This window comes from Microcaecilia unicolor, chromosome 5 (assembly GCF_901765095.1).
Source record: "Microcaecilia unicolor chromosome 5, aMicUni1.1, whole genome shotgun sequence".
In the NCBI taxonomy this organism is placed as follows: domain Eukaryota; kingdom Metazoa; phylum Chordata; class Amphibia; order Gymnophiona; family Siphonopidae; genus Microcaecilia; species Microcaecilia unicolor.
The window spans coordinates 357,528,597-357,546,415 of NC_044035.1; the positions used below are offsets into that span (position 1 = coordinate 357,528,597).

At 46.9% G+C, this 17,819-nt stretch overlaps 1 protein-coding gene across 1 annotated transcript in view; it reads left to right on the forward strand.

Moving 5' to 3' along the window:
• CPNE7 (copine 7) overlaps positions 1-17,819 on the forward strand; it is a 110,539-nt gene that overhangs the window by 74,044 nt on the left and 18,676 nt on the right. Inside the window, exon 6 of the mRNA XM_030202750.1 lies at positions 11,124-11,213. Coding sequence (XP_030058610.1) covers positions 11,124-11,213 — 90 coding nt within the window. The remainder of the gene's footprint in view (positions 1-11,123; positions 11,214-17,819) is intronic.

Sequence of the window (17,819 nt, forward strand, 5' to 3'; positions counted from 1 at the left end):
AACGTACGCTTGATACATTGTACTTTTCAATACCGCACCGAACATTTCTGAGCTGTTTTTTTTGTGCATTCTTCGTTGTTTCAAATTCGTTAAGCACTTTTACGATTTAGATTTTTTAACGTTTGGTTGATGCATCTAGCCCAGTGTCAGTGATCAAGACAGACCGTCTCCAGGGACCTCAGAAGCCTTCCTTCCCTCTGATACAACTTCATGATAGGCAGGATATGGCAAAGGATGGAGAGAAGGGAGGAAAGAAGGGAGAAAGATACCAGAAAGCATGGAGGGAAGGGGCGGCAGAAGAGTAAGAGATGCCATATTGGGAAGAAAGGGAAGGGAAGGTGAGGTGTCCAATTGCAGGAGTGGTGGGGAAGAAGAGATGCTGGATGGGGGAGGGGAATGGAGGGAAGAGAGAGATCAGATGAAGGGGTGGGGAAGAGATGCTGGGACACAGGGAGTAGACTCAAAAGAAAGACTGGATTGAGGGAGACACTGAAGCCATGGAGGAAGAGACAGAGGGAGAGATGCTGGATTACCGGGAGGAGGCAGGAAGAGAGAGGGAGAAATACTGGCCTTGGGGTGGGCTGCAAGAGAAAGGTAAGGGGGGAAGCTGTACATAGGGACAAAAAGATGATGCTGGACTGGACAAATAATGACACAAATGGAATGATGGTGGTCATGGAAAGAAATGTCAAATGGACAGGAGACTCTTTAAAGAGCAGAATGTGGATGGGACTCGGGGGGGGGGGGGACAGAGCAGAAGATAGATAGGATGGGGGAGGGGGAACAGAGCAGAAGATGATTGGGACTTGGTGACTGAGTGGGAGAATGTAGGTAGGCAGAGCAGGGAATTATGAATGTGAGAGATGGAGAGGGAATTTCAAGGGGATAGTGAGTGTGGGGGTATGTTTATGGGCTGGGAGAATGAGTCAGTGAGGATGTGAAACAGGGGATACAGTAAAGGGGATGAAGTGTGGGGAAAGTTTGAGACATAATGTGAAGGACCTGGAAGACTGGAGAGAGGATGAGAGGCATTGAAAAGGAATAGGGGTACTGGGGAAGGGTATGAGAGGAAAGAGATGGAACTCTGAAGGGGTTGAGTGGGGGTAGAAATGGGGTTAAAAAGATGATGAAAGAGAGGCAATAGGAGATGATGGGGTAGAGGGCAAGGGAAGGAAAGAGAGACAGGGATGGAGCAGGGGCTGTTGAGGGAGTGAGAGGCAACGGAGGGTAGGTGAGGACTGAGAGGTTGAGTACAAAGAATGGAAATGAGTACTAGGGAGTGGGTGAAAGATAGAGTGGATGGGATAGGAGACTGGGAAAGGAGAGAGAGAGAGAGAGAGAGAGAGAGAGAGAGAGCAAGGGGAATGCTGCAGAGGGGATGAGAGGAGATGAGAAAAGCTGGGTAAGTGGATGAGAATTGAAATTGGTGGATATACATGCAGACAAAGTGAGAGAGAAAACATCCCCCCCCCCCCCCCCCCCGTTTACTAAGCTGCGCTAGCAGCTGCCGGGCACTAATGCAGACACATCCCATCCACTTTGAATGGGCTATGTCGGCATTGCCGAGAAAGAAAGAAAGAAGACGAGAGGAGAGAGTAGAAATGGAAAGGGAAACCTGGAAAAGGATTTAAGAGGAAAGCGGGAAAGAGACTGGGACCAGCCCACTTAGAAAAATAAAATGCCCAAGATAGAAAAATATTATTTAATAACTTTTAAGGTATTTTGGTATTTTGGTATTTTGCATTTGTGTTTTGTGTGATTTTTTTTAAAACTAGTATTGCACTGCATATAGAGTCTGGCTTTCTTGGATGGAGGTGTGTGTGTGTGTGTGTGTGTGGGGGGGGGGGGTGATGGTGTCACCATTTCAGTTTCTGTCTGCATTTTTCTTACGGTCCTTATTTTGTATCAGCTGAGGGTCTGTCCATGTTCTGCAGGTGTGATTGAGGTGAAGGGTAATCTTATTCTAAAGTTTCCCAGTAGGGCAGTGGTGTGTCCATTCAAGGTGCATGTGTTGCGTACTCACCCCCTATCAGACAGTTGATTTGCATTCTCCCCCCTGCCTTTGTGCACAGTCTGGCATCTCTCACTTCATTTCCTGGCCCCCACAAAGCTCTGCAATTCTCCCTCCCTCCTCCCGTGCCTTAAAATCACCTCCGCTTCAGTCTTTGCTCGGGCAGCGGCACTCATAGGATACTTGCAGCCTGCACTGGAACTTTCTCTCTGTAGCGTCCCGCCCCTTTTGACACAACTTCCTGTTTTGTGAAGGGCAGGACAGTTCAGAGAGAAATTCCCGGTGCAGGCTGCAGGCAGCTTATGAGTGCCACTGCCCAGGCAAAGACTGGAGTGGAAGTGATTTATGGGATGGGGAGATGGGGGTGGTATATTGGTGCACTAGGGCTGGTCTAGTTCTTATGGCACTCTCTTCTCCTAGGTGTGTTAGGGCTTTTATGGATTGATGAATTTGCTCTGTAGGTTTTAAAACTGTCTTTTTGCAGGGTTTTGTTTATTTTGCAAGATTCTGGACCTATTTGAAAGCAGGCTCTTGGCCAGTGGCGTAGCTACAGGTGGGCCTGGGTGGGCACAGGCCCACCCATTCTTGCCTCAGGCCCATCTAATCTAGCGGTCCATACGGCCCCCAAAGCACCTCAGTGATGGCATGTCACACTCCTCTCTCCCTCTTCTCTGCTCACGGCATAGTATCTGTCCATCTCTCTATGAACCCCCCCCCCCATGTCTACCTCAGAGTTGTCACTGGTGGCAATTCTTATAGACAGCCTGCGTCGGCCCTGCAAGCGTCCCTCTACTGTGTCCCACCCTTGATGGTGTCTCTAAGGTGGACATGTTCAGTGCTGTGTATGTCTAATAGTGCTACAGTCAATCATCTTTAAAAGTACCAAAAAATCTGTCTGAACATGGAAGACCATCTTCCAATCGCTCACCTCATGTCTGGGTTAGAGAGGGCTGGGAGTAGCCTAATGCTTAATGCAGTGGGCTGAGATCCTGGGGAACTGGGTTATTATTATTATTATTATTACAATTGTACCCCGTGCTTTCCCACTTAAAGCAGGTTCAATGCGGCTTACACAGTAATAGGGATTACAGAGTATAAATAGATATAGTAGAATAAAAGAGATAGGTAGGTAGAGCTAGGCAAGGGAGAAGGGAGTAGGAGAGGTATGAGCAATGGGTAGGTGAACACAGGAGGGGGTAGTGGAGGCGTGAGGGGGGAAGGCAGTGGCATAGCAAGGGTGGGGCGGTGGGGGCGGTCCGCCCGGGGGACAACGGGTGGGGGGGTGCTCCGTCCACCTTCCCCCAGCGTGGCATGGCACCCCCCCTGGCGTGGACCCCCACCCCCGGCGCAGCGCCTCTCACTCCCCCCGACAGTCCCCACCTGCCTACCAGCTGAGCTCCGTGCACCGGCCGGCACCTCGAATCTGCAGCGCTGCTGACTTTAAAAGAAGAAAACCGTCTCGTCGTTGGCCCTTCACTCACTGTGTCCCGCCCTCTGATGTAACTTCCTATTTCCTCGAGGGCGGGACACAGATTCGAGGTGCCAGCTGGTGGGTCCTGAAAATCAGATATAGAGTTTTGAATTTAGCCCCATAGGGTACTGGTAGCCAGTGGAGTTTTTGCAGAAATGGTGGTGCGATCATCTCATGTAGAACCTTCTATCAGTTGCTCTGTGGCATTCTGAATCAATTGGAGCTAGTGCAAAATCTTTGTAGTCAGATCACTGTAGTCTACGTTAATTCAATTCTTGAATGCCACTAATATCCTCTTTGCAGGGTTCAGTGTGGTTTACCTTCTAGGTGAGATAAAAGCAAAAAGTGTTAGTGTGAGGTTTGAGAAACATTAGAGACCATTGGATTAATACATGAGACTAAAAACATTAAGGAAAGGATGATGGATGATACTAGGAGGTAGACGTCATGATGGCTTGTTACAAAGCAGTCTTTGGGAAGAGAAAGATTTTTACCCTCTTCCTCAACTTGAGATAGCTGTTTTCTGTTCTGATGGGAATAGCTAGAGAGCTCTATATTCTGATTCCAAGAATGGGAAATAGAGAGCTGAAAATCTTCTGATTTCGAATTGTCTTTCGGAACAGTGATGCTAGCATCAGTTGTTGTTTCAGTCTGTTAGACTGCACTAGACATAGCGAAGTGGTCTTAGCAATTCAGAGGTGAAGCCCTGTAAGATTTGAAAAACTAAACAAGCAGCTTTGAACTCGAGTCTTTCTGCTATGAGAAGCCAGTGCAGTTTGTTTAGATGAGTTGAAACACTAGTATATCTATTCAATCTGTATATTAGTCTAGCAGCTGTATTCTGTAAGATTTGCAGTTTTTTCTGATATCGACCTTAATACTTCAATGTCGCCTTCGGCACCTAACCACTACACCTCTATTCAGGAAATCTTGACTGCCCCAACTTGACATTTCGTCCTTTAGATTGTAAGCTCCTTCGAGCAGGGACTGTCCTTCTTTGTTAAACTGTACACCGCTGCGTAACCCTAGTAGCGCTCTAGAAATGTTAAGTAGTAGTAGTAATACCAAGAAATAGAACATTACAGTAATCCAAGTGAGGTAGGACTAACATTTCGACTAGTGATGCGAATGCTTTTTGGTCGAAGAATGGCATCGTATTCAAATCTTTTGCGGCAAAAATCCACCTGCAGAAAAAAAACTGGTGCAAGTGATCACGTTTTTGACACCCACAGCAAATTTCAAAGAGAGAGTTCCATACAGTCTGTGTACTGGTGCGGACCCTTTGAAAAGAAGGCCTAAATTTCCTAAGAAAACTTTTTAAGAGTTTGTAGCCTGAATGCTCATCTTGTTTGGCAGAGCCCAAGGTGAGGGAATGAAAGACGTAATTCTATTCACAGAGGTTCTAATGGATATTTTAAGATGATTGAAAGACGTGTGACTGGACAGGAGCTACAGTTGAAGCCTTAATGATTGGCGTTTCTGCTTACAAGTTTCAGACTTGTACTAATTTAGCCTCTTTTTGCGTCTACGAAACAGCTTCACTGGCTGCCAGTAGTCAAGTGCTGTCAATGTAACATGCTGACATTTGCCTTTTAAAGCGTTGAAAGGGGATCGTGAGAATATTTAAGAGAACTTTGTATGTATCTTCTGTTTTGCTCCCAACTGTCTCCTCGGGAAATATGTGCTTGCAGTGGGCCGGAGGGTCAATGTTCTCTGTGGTAGATCCACAGCTCTGGAGTAACCTTCCTGCAACTATCAGATTTTGAGAGAACTATTCTGGTTTTTATAAACAAGTACAATCTAGGGGCCCCAGTATTCAGCGTTTTTGCTTTCTGTTGCGGACATTCTGTCTGCAAATTTAATGCTGGGTCACGTCTGGGCTTCAGCATTGAATACAGGTAACGCATAGCTGGTTAAGGGGTCCTTTTGCGAAGCTGTGGCAAAAGGGGGCCTGTGTTGGTGTTGGTACATGTTTTTGACGTGTGCCAAGGCCCCCATTTGGCCATGGGGGGGGGGGGGGGGAGAGCACGTACCACCACCCATTGAGGAGGGGGGATGACGGCACAAGAGAAGATGTGACAGAGCTCTGGAAAATTTGAACTCTCTCTTTCATAAAGTTAAAAAGTGCCTACTTCTGAACTCTTTTTTCTAATGCGACTGCCCTTCCTGTGCAGAAAACGGGTTAATCAAACTCTTATAGAGTCCCAATAATTGATTTTACATCTTTTAAGTTACTGCAGATTACGTAGGAACAGACTTGATGAGCATAGATGATTTAGTAAGTGCCTAGGAGTGATGAGAAGCTACAGCACCTCCTTGCCTCCTCCCCTGTGTTTGTCTACAAGGGCCACCCCCCAACTTTGGGCTTGTGAGGGAGTAGATGGTATAGGGAACAGTACTCCCTTCCTGTTGATGCTGTTCAGCCACCTTCCAGAAGATGGCGAAAGTCTGCCGAGGCAGAGGCTGAGTCCCAGCCTGAGTCAGAGGGGCGGGGCTCAGGCCAGGTGGGCATTAAATTGCCTTAGCTGGGAAGATGTTAAGGAGGCCCTGATACAGAGGTTTCCACCAGGGAGGTCCCGGGAGGAGAGAAGCCGCCCTTATTTGAGGGTCTCTTCAGCTTGTAAGTCAGCTGCCAGAGCCTGAATCAAGGTAGGCTAAGCTTGGTTTATAAGCTGTATAAGGATACTGTTGAGGTCTGGTAGGAGACAGACCTGGGTGGTAAAACCTGGCAAGGAAAGGTGTATATGTGGAAGGACTGTGGGTCTGAAGCCTGCCCAGCTGACTGTGGAGTAAAAGAGCCTATACTTGTTCACTGTACCCGTGGGATAACAGGCTACAGTAATGGTTTAATAAAAGTTTTGTTTCACTTCCCCCTGGTCTGGCTGTATGTTTATGAGGGCCTCCTGCCCAGCTCGGTTCACGCATTATCACAGGGCTCAACCCCCCACCCCTGCAAAATTGCAGCAGCAGATGAATGGCTGGTAGTAATGCCCAAGCCCCTGCCAAACCAAAGAGATTACTGACTGGTCTCCCATCAGTGCTGTCTCAGCACCTCCATGCACGCTCAGTTCCAAGCAGGGCCGCCGAGAGACTAGGCCGGGCCCGGGGCAAGACCGCCCCGCCTCCGCCCCCCGCCGCTGCTCCCCCCCTGCTGCAGGCCATGGTCTCACCTGCCTGCCTCCAGGGCTCCAGGCCCCCTGCATTCAGGGTAGCAGATCGCCTCTCTTCTGGCCTTCCCTCCCTGTGTCCCGCCCTCGTCTGATGTAACTTCCAGTTTCCGTGAGGGCAGGACATAGGGAGGGAAGGCCCAAAGGGAGGCGATCTGTGACTGCCGCTTCGAATGCAGGGGGCCCGGAGCCGAGGAGGCAGGCAGGTGAGACTGGGAACTGCAGCGCCAGCGGCCTGACCCTGGCACTGGGCCCCCCTTGGAAGCCTGGGCCCGGGGAATTTTGTCCCCCCTGCCCCCCCCTTGGCGGCCCTGGTTCCGAGCTCAGTTTTGAGCATGCGTGGACGTTCCAGCATCAGCCATTGAATCAGAGGCAGCAGGGGCTGGGGGCTGTCCAGTGAGTCTCTTCAGCTGGTGGAACTTGGGCATTTCGCCAGCAAAGGTATGAGCGGGGGCAAAAGAGCTGAGAGGAAATGCTTGCCTCCCAGTCCTCCTCTGGGTTCCACCCCCCTCCCCCCAAGAAAATTGGACTTCTGGCTATGCTCCTGCTACAGATTGATGCTTTTAGGTGGCTCTTGCCCGTCCTCAGGGCCAGTGCATGGGTACCAGATGCCCTAGGTTGACCTTCAGCTGTGTGCCCTTCATGGGCGGTTAGTGACTCAGCTGGTTGGAGTAGGGTAAGTTAAAATCCTTGGTGTGTGTGTGTGTGGGGGGGGGGGGGGGGAGATAACACCTTTGTCAGCCAAAAAGGAACAGCGGGGGCACTTTTATTTATTGCAAATCCTTTTTTTAAGTTTGTAAACAATAGCCAGACCATTTTATATATAAAACAGTCTCACTAAGCAACTACACTTCACATGGAGAGAGACAGAATAATATTCCACAGAATAGAAACAGCACTGAAAAAAAATAAAGAAACTATACAGTAATTCAGTACTTTAAACATACCTCCAAACCCAACCCTAAATACACTCTGTATCCTACTCCCCACTCCCCCCCAACCCCGACACCAGCTAATACAGTTCAGATTTAAACATGCCTCCAAATCCCTTAAGTGCACACTAGAGAGTTAACCTTAAATGCATCCACTGCCCCATCCAGCCCACTGCAAAGAGTCAGAAATCAAATTGCGTTGTACAGCCATGCAGATTTATGTTCCTTAGGTATTTTTAATTCTTTTTGTTATCTGGTATATGAGCATTAAATGTATGAGCATTTCTGTCTGTTATGTATTGTTCCAATCATACTTTTCAAACATAATTGTATTAAATAGGCAGACTATAACTATTTTAAATAAATTGGGAGACACTTTTCTCCCTGGACAAGAAGGATATGTCAGCTTCGCTATGTCACTCGGGTGCAGCCTGCCTCGCCTAAGTATTTTTATTTATTTACGACTTCTTGATATATTGTCAGTGGCTAGCAAAGAAGCTTTTATAATCCAATTAGCAAAATGTCTGTGTTACTGATAGTAATATGCACACTGAACAGACTCCAGGGAATTATGTGCCAAAAAAAAAAATCAAAATAATTTGCAACATATTAAACAGTACAGTATTTGCAGTATTCTGAAAAAATACGTAGGTACTTTAATAATTAGTTTCCTGTCAGCCCTCGTCACGCAGTCCAGCGTCATCTTGCTGACCATGAGAATAATGGTGTTCAGCAGAAATCCTGCGGTTACTGCCTATCAGGTTTTTTTTTTTTTGGTAGGCTGTCAAATGGCCACTAGGGTCCAGATCTCTGGCCGTTAGTTTATTGAGTTTCCAAACAGGGTTGGAATATGTATCATCTCTATTAGCTGTTCCAATGCTTATTAATATAAATCCTCTCTAATACCAGGGATATTGTGAAGTATTACAAAACTCTATAAAAGTCACTCAGGACATATAGAGAAAATCTTCCATACTATAATAGCAGCAGCTGCCATGAGTCACACACAACAAGGGCCTACATGGGAAAAGGAAGCACCATAAACATTGCAGTGGGCATTAGAACATCAGTACAGCTATTACAGGTCAGATTACAACAGATTGTTCCTACATAGACATGCAGTGCTAACAGAATACCTGGCCTGAAGTTAAATAATTCAAGAACTGATCTAAACTCAACTCCCGAGTGTCAGGGCCGCAGAGAGGGGGGGGGGGGGGGGCAGGGGGGACAAAATTCCCCGGGCCCAAGCCTCCAAGGGGGGCCCGGCGCTGCAGTCCCACCTGCCCTCCGTCGTCGACCGTCTGCCACCGGGCCGGGCCCCCTGCATTGAAATCACAGCGCCTCTCACCTCCGTGTGAAAGCGCTGCAGGCAGCAGCAGATCGCCTCCCTTCGGGCCTCCTTCACTCCCTGTGTCCTGCCCTCGTCTGACATAACTTCCGTGAGGGTGGGACACAAGGAGGGGCCGAAGGGAGGCAATCTGCTGCCCTGCTGCCTGCAGCGCTTTCACACGGAGGTGAGAGTCATTGTGATTTCAATGCAGGGGGCCCGGCCCGGTGGTGGATGGAGGGGGCAGGCGGAGGGGGAAGTGGCGGCTGCGACCTAGGAGGGGTGGAAGGGGGGAGCGGCGGGACCTCGACCTCGGGGGGCGGTCTTGCCCCGGGCCCGGCCCAGTCTCTCGGTGGCCCTGCCGAGTGTAGAGCAGGGTGTGGGAGAACCAGTGCATTATTTCTAGGAAAAAAAAGGTGCCGGTACTCAAATGCTAGGCCACCCTTCAGGGGTGGGGTAATCACTGAGGGACCCACCCCACAATAGCCAGGCCCCCTGCAACCAGTCACAGAATCTATGACAAGGCAGAATTGGTGTGTAGAGCCTGAGCTCTTTCATTAAAACTTGGGGTCCATGGGTCATTGTAGCAGACAATGGAAAAGGTGCCGGTACTCAGTACCCCCAAGTACCGCCTCAAAAAAAGCCCTGGGGAGAACCCTTTTGGATGTGAGAAGCCAAAAAAAGTCAGATCTGCAGGTTTCTAAGCAGCAGTGTCGGTGCTGCTTTACTGATTTTCAATTGGAAGGCAAACCTTCTGTGTATCACTTTCTATAATAATGCTATTGATAGTCCCTTGTCCCATGAGCATTTCTCCCCCCATACCACTAGCACTCAAGGTGTCTGTAAGGTAGTGCAAACTTCTTCCTGACTAGCCTGGACTCAGGGCTACAGAAAAAGCATCTTCAAATCCTTGCTCAAAGCCCACCTCTTCAATGTCGCCTTCGGCACCTAACCATTGTACCTCTATCCAGCCTCCTTCCGCAAATTACTGAAGACTTATCTGTTTGAAACAATTTATGGCAAGAGCCAAAACACATAGAGTCCACACTCACTGATCATCAATGCTCCATACATCCACTCCTAACCCTCATCCCCCGTAATTCCACATCACTCATACATTTACTCACAGGAATATGTACAGGCCCGTGCCAAGGGTCTGTGCCGCCCCCCCGCAGACGAACAGTTGGCGCCCCCCCCGCAGATGAACAGTTGGCGCGTGCGCCCCCCCCGTGAAGATGATCGCGGCGCGCCGCCGAGGCCTTTAAATCTTTTACTTGCAGTCGCAGCAGCGTCTGTGAAAGCGGAGCGCTGCCGACGTCTCCCTTCCCTTCGCACTGTTGGTTCCCTCAGTGTCCCGCCTTCTTCTGACGTCAGAAGAAGGCGGGACACTGAGGGAACCAACAGCGCGAAGGGAAGGAAGACGTCGGCAGCGCTCCGCTTTCACAGACGCTGCTGCGACTGCAAGTAAAAGATTTAAAGGCCTCGGCGGCGCAGGGCGAGGGTAAGCACTGCGGCGGCGCCCTCCAGAGGTGGGCGCCCTCCTGCAGTGCTTACCCCACTTACCGCATCGGCACGGCCCTGAATATGTACACCATATATCTCTGTGTCTTAACACTGCCCTTTAAGCTTCCCATTGTCTCTTTCCAACGTTTCAATGTTGATGTCCCATTGTCATATTCTTAATGATACTTCGATGGTTTCACAAAACTTGTACAATGTAACCTATAGCCAAGTTGTAACAAATGTATTTCCATTATTCATATCTTATTGTAAGCCACACTGAGCCCGCAAAGAGGTGGAAAAATGTGGGATACAAATGCAATAAATAAATAAATAAATTGACTGCCTCAATCTTGATTGACTGCACTTTTTGTCCTTTAGATTGTAAGCTCCTTTGAGCAGGGACTGTCCTTCTTTGTTAGATTGTACAGCGCTGCGCAACCCTGGTAGCGCTTTAGAAATGTTAAATAGTAGTAGTAGTAATGTAAGTACTGGTGTTTCCTCCGTTGACATTTCATCCCAATCAATTTTTCAATATTGGAGCCTCTTTAAATAATCAGTTTAATTTCTCTTCTAGGAGACTTTCCTGTGCTACTGTTTAATTTCAGGCAGGGTGTTGAAGTTGTGGGTTGGTCTGCAGTGCCATCTGCCACCACTTGACTTTAGTCTGACCTTGTGATGTTACAGTGACTATATGGACAATTCTTTCTTACAGGTCATCAAGAACAACCTGAACCCAGTGTGGGAGCCCTTTAAAGTGTCCTTGAGCTCCCTCTGCTGCTGTGAGGAGAAGAGAAAACTTAGGGTAAGAAGGGGGACCCGTGTTTAAAGGAGGGTACAAGTTCCTGGGAACGAACTCTAGTTCCATATCTCCTCTGTACTGGGATTTCTATAGCAGATATTCAGATGCCACGTTCGGATATCCAATGCCACTATCAGGAGACTGTGGATAATGGTGTAAAGCGCTGGAACTTTATCCGGACAGCTGAGATTTTCAGTCTTCTATCTTTTTTGCTATCCTAGTTCTCTGGATATCAGTCTGAATATTTCAGTTATCTGGACAGGTTCTGCTACCTGCCCTGGCCCCTGCCCATGCTTTGTCCTGACTCTGTCCAGGTACTGCCTCTGAATATGCTGGTTACTGGTGCTTTTCAACAGTGATCCCTTCATGTTTCTACCCGAAGTAGTTTAATGGTGGGTGGGAATGTGGTAGAGAGCAGGTCCCCTTCTTCCTTCCTTTAATCAGTCATTGCCCATGTTGGATGTTTTGGGTTTTGCCTCATGGTGAACAGTACACCCCTTTTTTAGTCCTGTACAGACTCTGTCAGTGGGTGAGAATAAATGTGAGGCTGTTGGAGACTGTAAGAGTTGCTCCTTGCCAGGGACGCCCGGTCATATGTGTCGTGACCACTGCTGTGCATGCTGGGTAGGGTCCTTTTTTTGAGGACATGTCTGGGCAACTGGGTGGGCTTTGCCAGCCTGCCCGTTTGTCCAGAAATCCGGACAAACGGGCAGATTGCTAGCCTCCCCTCCCCTTACTTACTACTGCCCTACCGCCTTCGGGGCAGGAAAGAGCCCCCTCTTTCCTGCCCGGAGCGCTGCCCTGCATGCATCCTTCCTGTTGGTGATCTCGGCGCCGATTCAAAATGTCCGCCGAGAGTTGAAGTGACCTTGCAAGACTTCAACTCTCGGCAGCCATTTTGAATCGGCGCCGAGATCACAAACAGGAAGGATGCATGCAGGGCAGTGCTCCGGGCAGGAAAGAGGGGGCTCTTTCCTGCCCCAAAGAGGTCACTAGACCACCAGGGCAGTAGTAAGGTACGGGGAGGGGGAGTGACGGGGTGTGTGACGGGGGGGAGGGGAAAATGTGACAGGGGCAGAGCGAGGGCGTGAAAGGGGGCGGGGTAGGGCATGAAAGGGGACGGAGCATATGTCCTCCTTTTTGGGGGACAAAATATGGTAACCCTAATGCTGGGTAATCTCTATTCCCTGCAAGTCCTTCTTCACTGGAAATCTGTTGTATTCTATGCACTGCCAGGTCAGAAACACATACACACACTCCTATATGCACCCACCCACTCACACACAGGCATACACACACACTTCGATACACACCCACCCGGTCTCACTCACATACACATACACACATCAAGTTCAGAAATGGATCAGATCTGACCAGGAGCTGCAGAGATATAAGCCCCCCCCCCCCCCCATTAAAAAAATGTCTAGTGCATTTCTATGAGAGAGGGAGTTTCAGTAGCTGCAGCGTATAGACAGGGCTGCTTTGAGCACCTCTGGTGCCCTGGCAAAGTTTTGTGGATGTTCCCTCCTCCCCGATCCAGCAGCGCTCTTTCTCCCAAGTCCAGCATTGTCCCTACATTCTTCTGTCCTGACCTCAGGCAACAGCGCCTTTTCCTCTACTCCACTCCCCTGGTCTAGCATCGCTCTATTTTTCCACCCCCCCCCCCGAGTCCAGCATCACCACTTCTCTCTGCTCCCCCAACTTCAGCATCATCACTTTTCTTTTCCCTCTCCTCTCACCCACCCATCCAGCGTCACTCCCTCTCTCCCCATCCCCCAGTCCAACATCACCCCCTCTCTCTCGCCCCCTCCTGCTACAAGTTCAGCATTTCCCCTCAAACTTACCTCCTTCCTTTCTTCTGTCACTGCTCTGTTTCTGGGCCCAGAGCAGGATTGCCAGACTGAAAAAAATTTCCCCGCCCAAAACCAGCTCCAAACCGCACAAAGGCAAACCCCGCCCCTGACATCACTATCCCCGCCTCCAACGTCATCAACTCCGCCTCTGACCCTGCCTCTGATGTCATTAACCCCCGCCTCCGACCCCCACCTCCGCCGTCATTAACCCCGCCTCTGCCATCATTAACCCTGCCTCTGCCATCATTAACCCCGCCTCCGCCAGGCTTCTATTGGACCAAATTGGACCAATAGAAGCCCCACCAGAAAAGCGCCCAAACCCGCACAGCTGTCGTGAAAAAGCCGCCCAATTTCCCGCAGCCTGCAGCCGTCCCGCAGCCGTCAAAAATTGGCCGCAACTGGTCGCAGACAGCTGCCCAATTGTGCGGGAAACCCACAGTCCTGGCAACACTGGCCCGGAGCAGCAAATGAAGCACCAGTGAGAAGTGCGATAAAGCCTTTAAGCCCTTGTGTTCGCGAAGGCCATGCTGGTCCCACCCTTCTGACTTATTCTGTATGAGTCAGGAATGTATCTGAGAGGGCAGGAACAGCAGGACCTTTGTGAATGCATAGGCTCGAAGGCTCCCAGGCACTCATACAGAGACACACACATGGAAACACAAACACTGACTCAGAGACAAACACATATACACACAGACACAAATACACATAGACACAGACATACACACACATGGAGATGGGTTAGAGCACTGGTTCCTGAACCTGATCCTGGAGGCACCCCAGCCAGTCAGGTTTTCGGGATATCCAGTATGAATATTCATGAAAGACATTTGCATGCAGTGGAGGCAATGTAAGCAAATCTCTCTCATGAATATTCATTGTGAATATCCCAAAAACCTGACTGGCTGGGGAGCCTCCAGGACCAGGTTTGGGAACCACTGGGTTAGAGATTGTTCCATCAGACATAGTTCACATGCTTTACTCACCAGGAACCCCTCCCCCTGCCATTTCCCACTGATTAGGATGTGCATTTCATTTTCCTAGTTGCAAATTCCCTCAGGGATCCCCTTTGTCACCCCTCCTTTTTAATATTGTTATGGCTTCCTTAGGTGATCTTCATTTTAATCCTGGGGATTTATTACTGTCATACATAGATGATATATGCAGGATATTATAGACAGAATTTCTCTATGTATGGAAAAGATTCAAAATTGGGCTTCTGTAAATCTGTTGAAATTAAACTCTAACAAAACCAAGACTTTATGGTTCTGTAGCCCCTAAAGAGATAGTTCTAATGCAGAGTATCACTTTCCCTGTTGAAACTAAAGCGAAACTGCTTGGAGTAATTTTGGTTTCATCTTTGACCCTTGAACCACAAATTAGCCATCTGTGGAAGAAAACGATCTTTAAATTAAGACAATTAAGATTAATAAGGTCATACTTCACTCAGTCTGCTTGTACCGTATTAGTTCAAATGTTAATTCTTCCGTATTTAGATTACTGTAACGTTCTTTACTGTTTCATCCTGTTCCAAAAGGCATACCCTACTGACCCAACTTAAAATGCCTGAACCCAGCAACACAACGAAACCAAAGCCCTTAACGAACACTATATAACTCTTCTTCTCTACGACTCTAACGTATCTGCAACACATGAACCTTTCTGAAATTAACATCACTTTGTATCTGTTTTTCATTGAAGACGACTAACGTCTAGTGGTACTATGTAAGCCACATTGAGCCTGCAAATAGGTGGGAAAATGTGGGGTACAAACGTAACAAATAAAATACTTGAATTTACCTATTACGCTTTTAAGAAAATTGCAACAGATTCAAAAGGCTGATCTTTAACCTTAGGAAGTTTGACAGTATTTCATCTTATAGAATTCAGTTACATTGGCTTCCGATGCAACAAAGATTACTTTACAAATCACTTTGTCTATTCTTCCAAGCTATTTATGGCCTTTCTTCTTCTCCGATTACTGATTTGATCTGCGTTTCTTTAGGTACGTTTTCAAACAGACTAAATGGTCTGTTGATATTACGCTCAGTAATTTTGAAGGGCATTTGATTTTTGTAACGGTAGCTAAGACCATCTTTTCTGATTCCTTATTGGAAAGCGTTTTCCATTGACATTAGAACAGAAGCCAGTTATTTTTCTTTTCGTAAGAAAATTAAGACTTTTTTGTTTTCCTGCTCTTAGTTTGGTTATGGTTTAGATATAATTGAATCTGCTGTATTTTAGTTTTGTATTTTAGATTGTACTACTTTTGTTCTGCTTATTTTTGAAATTATTATTGAAATTTCAAGTTTAATCCAAGTAAAATATACTTATAACTCAAAATCGATCATCAATAATACGGTATTCAAAAGGATAAAATGCAAAGGAAATTCAATCACATGATAACCGAACCAGTCCGCTACTTAAGGAGGGATGAGAGTCAACAAGAATAAATTTTTACAGCATTAATTCAAAGAAAAATACCCTAGAGAAAAGAATATATATATACTTTATGAGAAAAGCTGAGGTTGAGGTTCCTCTATCCTAGTAGAAACACCTTGGCCAGTTGCCACAATCTTAACTTTCAAAAATAATGGTAATTGTGAAGGATCGAAAAAAAAAAAGTAGTATCAGATTGATATTTCACTACGTATTTACAAGGAAATTTCAAGAAAAATAACCCTCCCAGGGCCATGACCCAGGGACGCATAAAAAGAAACTGTTATCTTCGTTTCTGTGTAGCTTTAGCAACATCAGGGAAGATTTGGACTTTCAAAGTACAAAAGGTAGGCACACCATACTTAAAATATAATTTCAACAATCAATCTCTATCATAGTCCAAAGTCATTGTGACCAGCAGTGTAGAGAATATTGCTACCCCTTCTTGAAAAGATTCAACAAAAGCTGTTAAATCCAAACTATCTTGTGATATCGGAGAAAAAAACCTCTACTGCTTCTTTTTCTTTACAGAAGGCAAATAGAAAACTCTTGATATTGGAGGTAATGATTGTGATGGCACTTTCAAACCTTCTAGCATATATCTCTTAAATATCTCCTCAGCTGAAATCAGCTAGACTCGTATTTGGAAAAATTAAATACGAAAGCACCAAACCCCTAAGAGAAAAACTACACTGGCTCCCACTAAAAGAAAGAATTGCGTTCAATGTTTGCATCCTGGTCCACAAAATCGTTTACGGTGAAGCCCCGGTCTATATGTCAGACCTCATAGACCTGCCAACGGAGTGGAGGAGTGGCCTAGTGGTTAGGGTGGTGGACTTTGGTCCTGGGGAACTGAGGAACTGAGTTCGATTCCCGGCACAGGCAGCTCCTTGTGACTCTGGGCAAGTCACTTAACCCTCCATTGCCCCATGTAAGCCGCATTGAGCCTGCCATGAGTGGGAAAGCGCAGGGTACAAATGTAACAAAAATAAAATAGATACTATTGGAGATTCTACATGGAATGTTGCTACTTTTGGAGATTCTACATGGAATGTTGCTACTATTGGAGATTCTACATGGAATGTTGCTATTCCACTAGCAACATTCCATGTAGAAGGCTGCGCAGGCTTCTGTTTCTGTGAGTCTGACGTCCTGCACATACGTGCAGGACATCAGACTCACAGAAGCAGAAGCCTGCGCGGCCACATTGGTGATCTGCAAGGGCCGACTTCTACATGGAATGTTGCTAGTGGAATAGCAACATTCCATGTAGAATCTCAAATAGTAGCAACAGTGGAGGAGTGGCCTAGTGGTTAGAGTGGTGGACTTTGGACTGAGGAACTGAGTTCGATTCCCACTTCAGGCACAGGCAGCTCCTTGTGACTCTGGGCAAGTCACTTAACCCTCCATTGCCCCATGTAAGCCGCATTGAGCCTGCCATGAGTGGGATAGCGCGAGGTACAAATGTAACAAAAAAACAAACAAAAAAAACCTAGGAACACAAAAAGATCAGCACGCACATTCTTGAATCTCTGCTACCCCTGCTGCAAAGGACTTAAATATAAATCCACATATGCATCCAGCTTCTCCTACATAAGCGCACAACTGTGGAACGCACTACCAAAGGCCATAAAAACAATGCACGACCTAGCAATCTTCCGAAAACTACTGAAAACCAACCTGTTCAAAAAGGCATACCATAATGATCCATCCTAAATACTAGACAACTAGACTCTACATGAACTAGACAAAACCGAAATCTCCACACTAAACTGATAACCTACGTGCTACTAATGAAAGTTATGCAATACGCACTACCACTTTATTTCACATACCGGAAATGAACTTTCTACAGTTGATTGTCTAACTTACTCTATAATTCACTTTATCACTTAGGAACTTCAATGCAATACCACTGTGTATTCAACTTTACCATTTATGCACCTTAATGCAATACCACTTGTATTTCTCTATCCGGAAATGGCGATCGCCATTACGGCATAATGTAAACCACATTGAGCCTGCAAATTGGTGGGAAAATGTGGGATACAAATACAACAAATAAATAAATAGAGTCTGAGGAAAAAATAATCAAATGCAAATTCCCCATACGAACTATATTCTCTAAATTTTCTAATTTTAAATCCACAGTTGTCATACCTTTAACTAAGGAGGTTGTAAGGGCAGACATAGATTTAGTCTTAGTAACCAAAGTTTGGACAGTGTTCTATACCACAGATAGTTAGGATTCTTATCAATCCACCCTGTGTTCCAAAGTTGTTAATTTAGCATGGTCAGAAGAGCTGTTAGTGGTTTT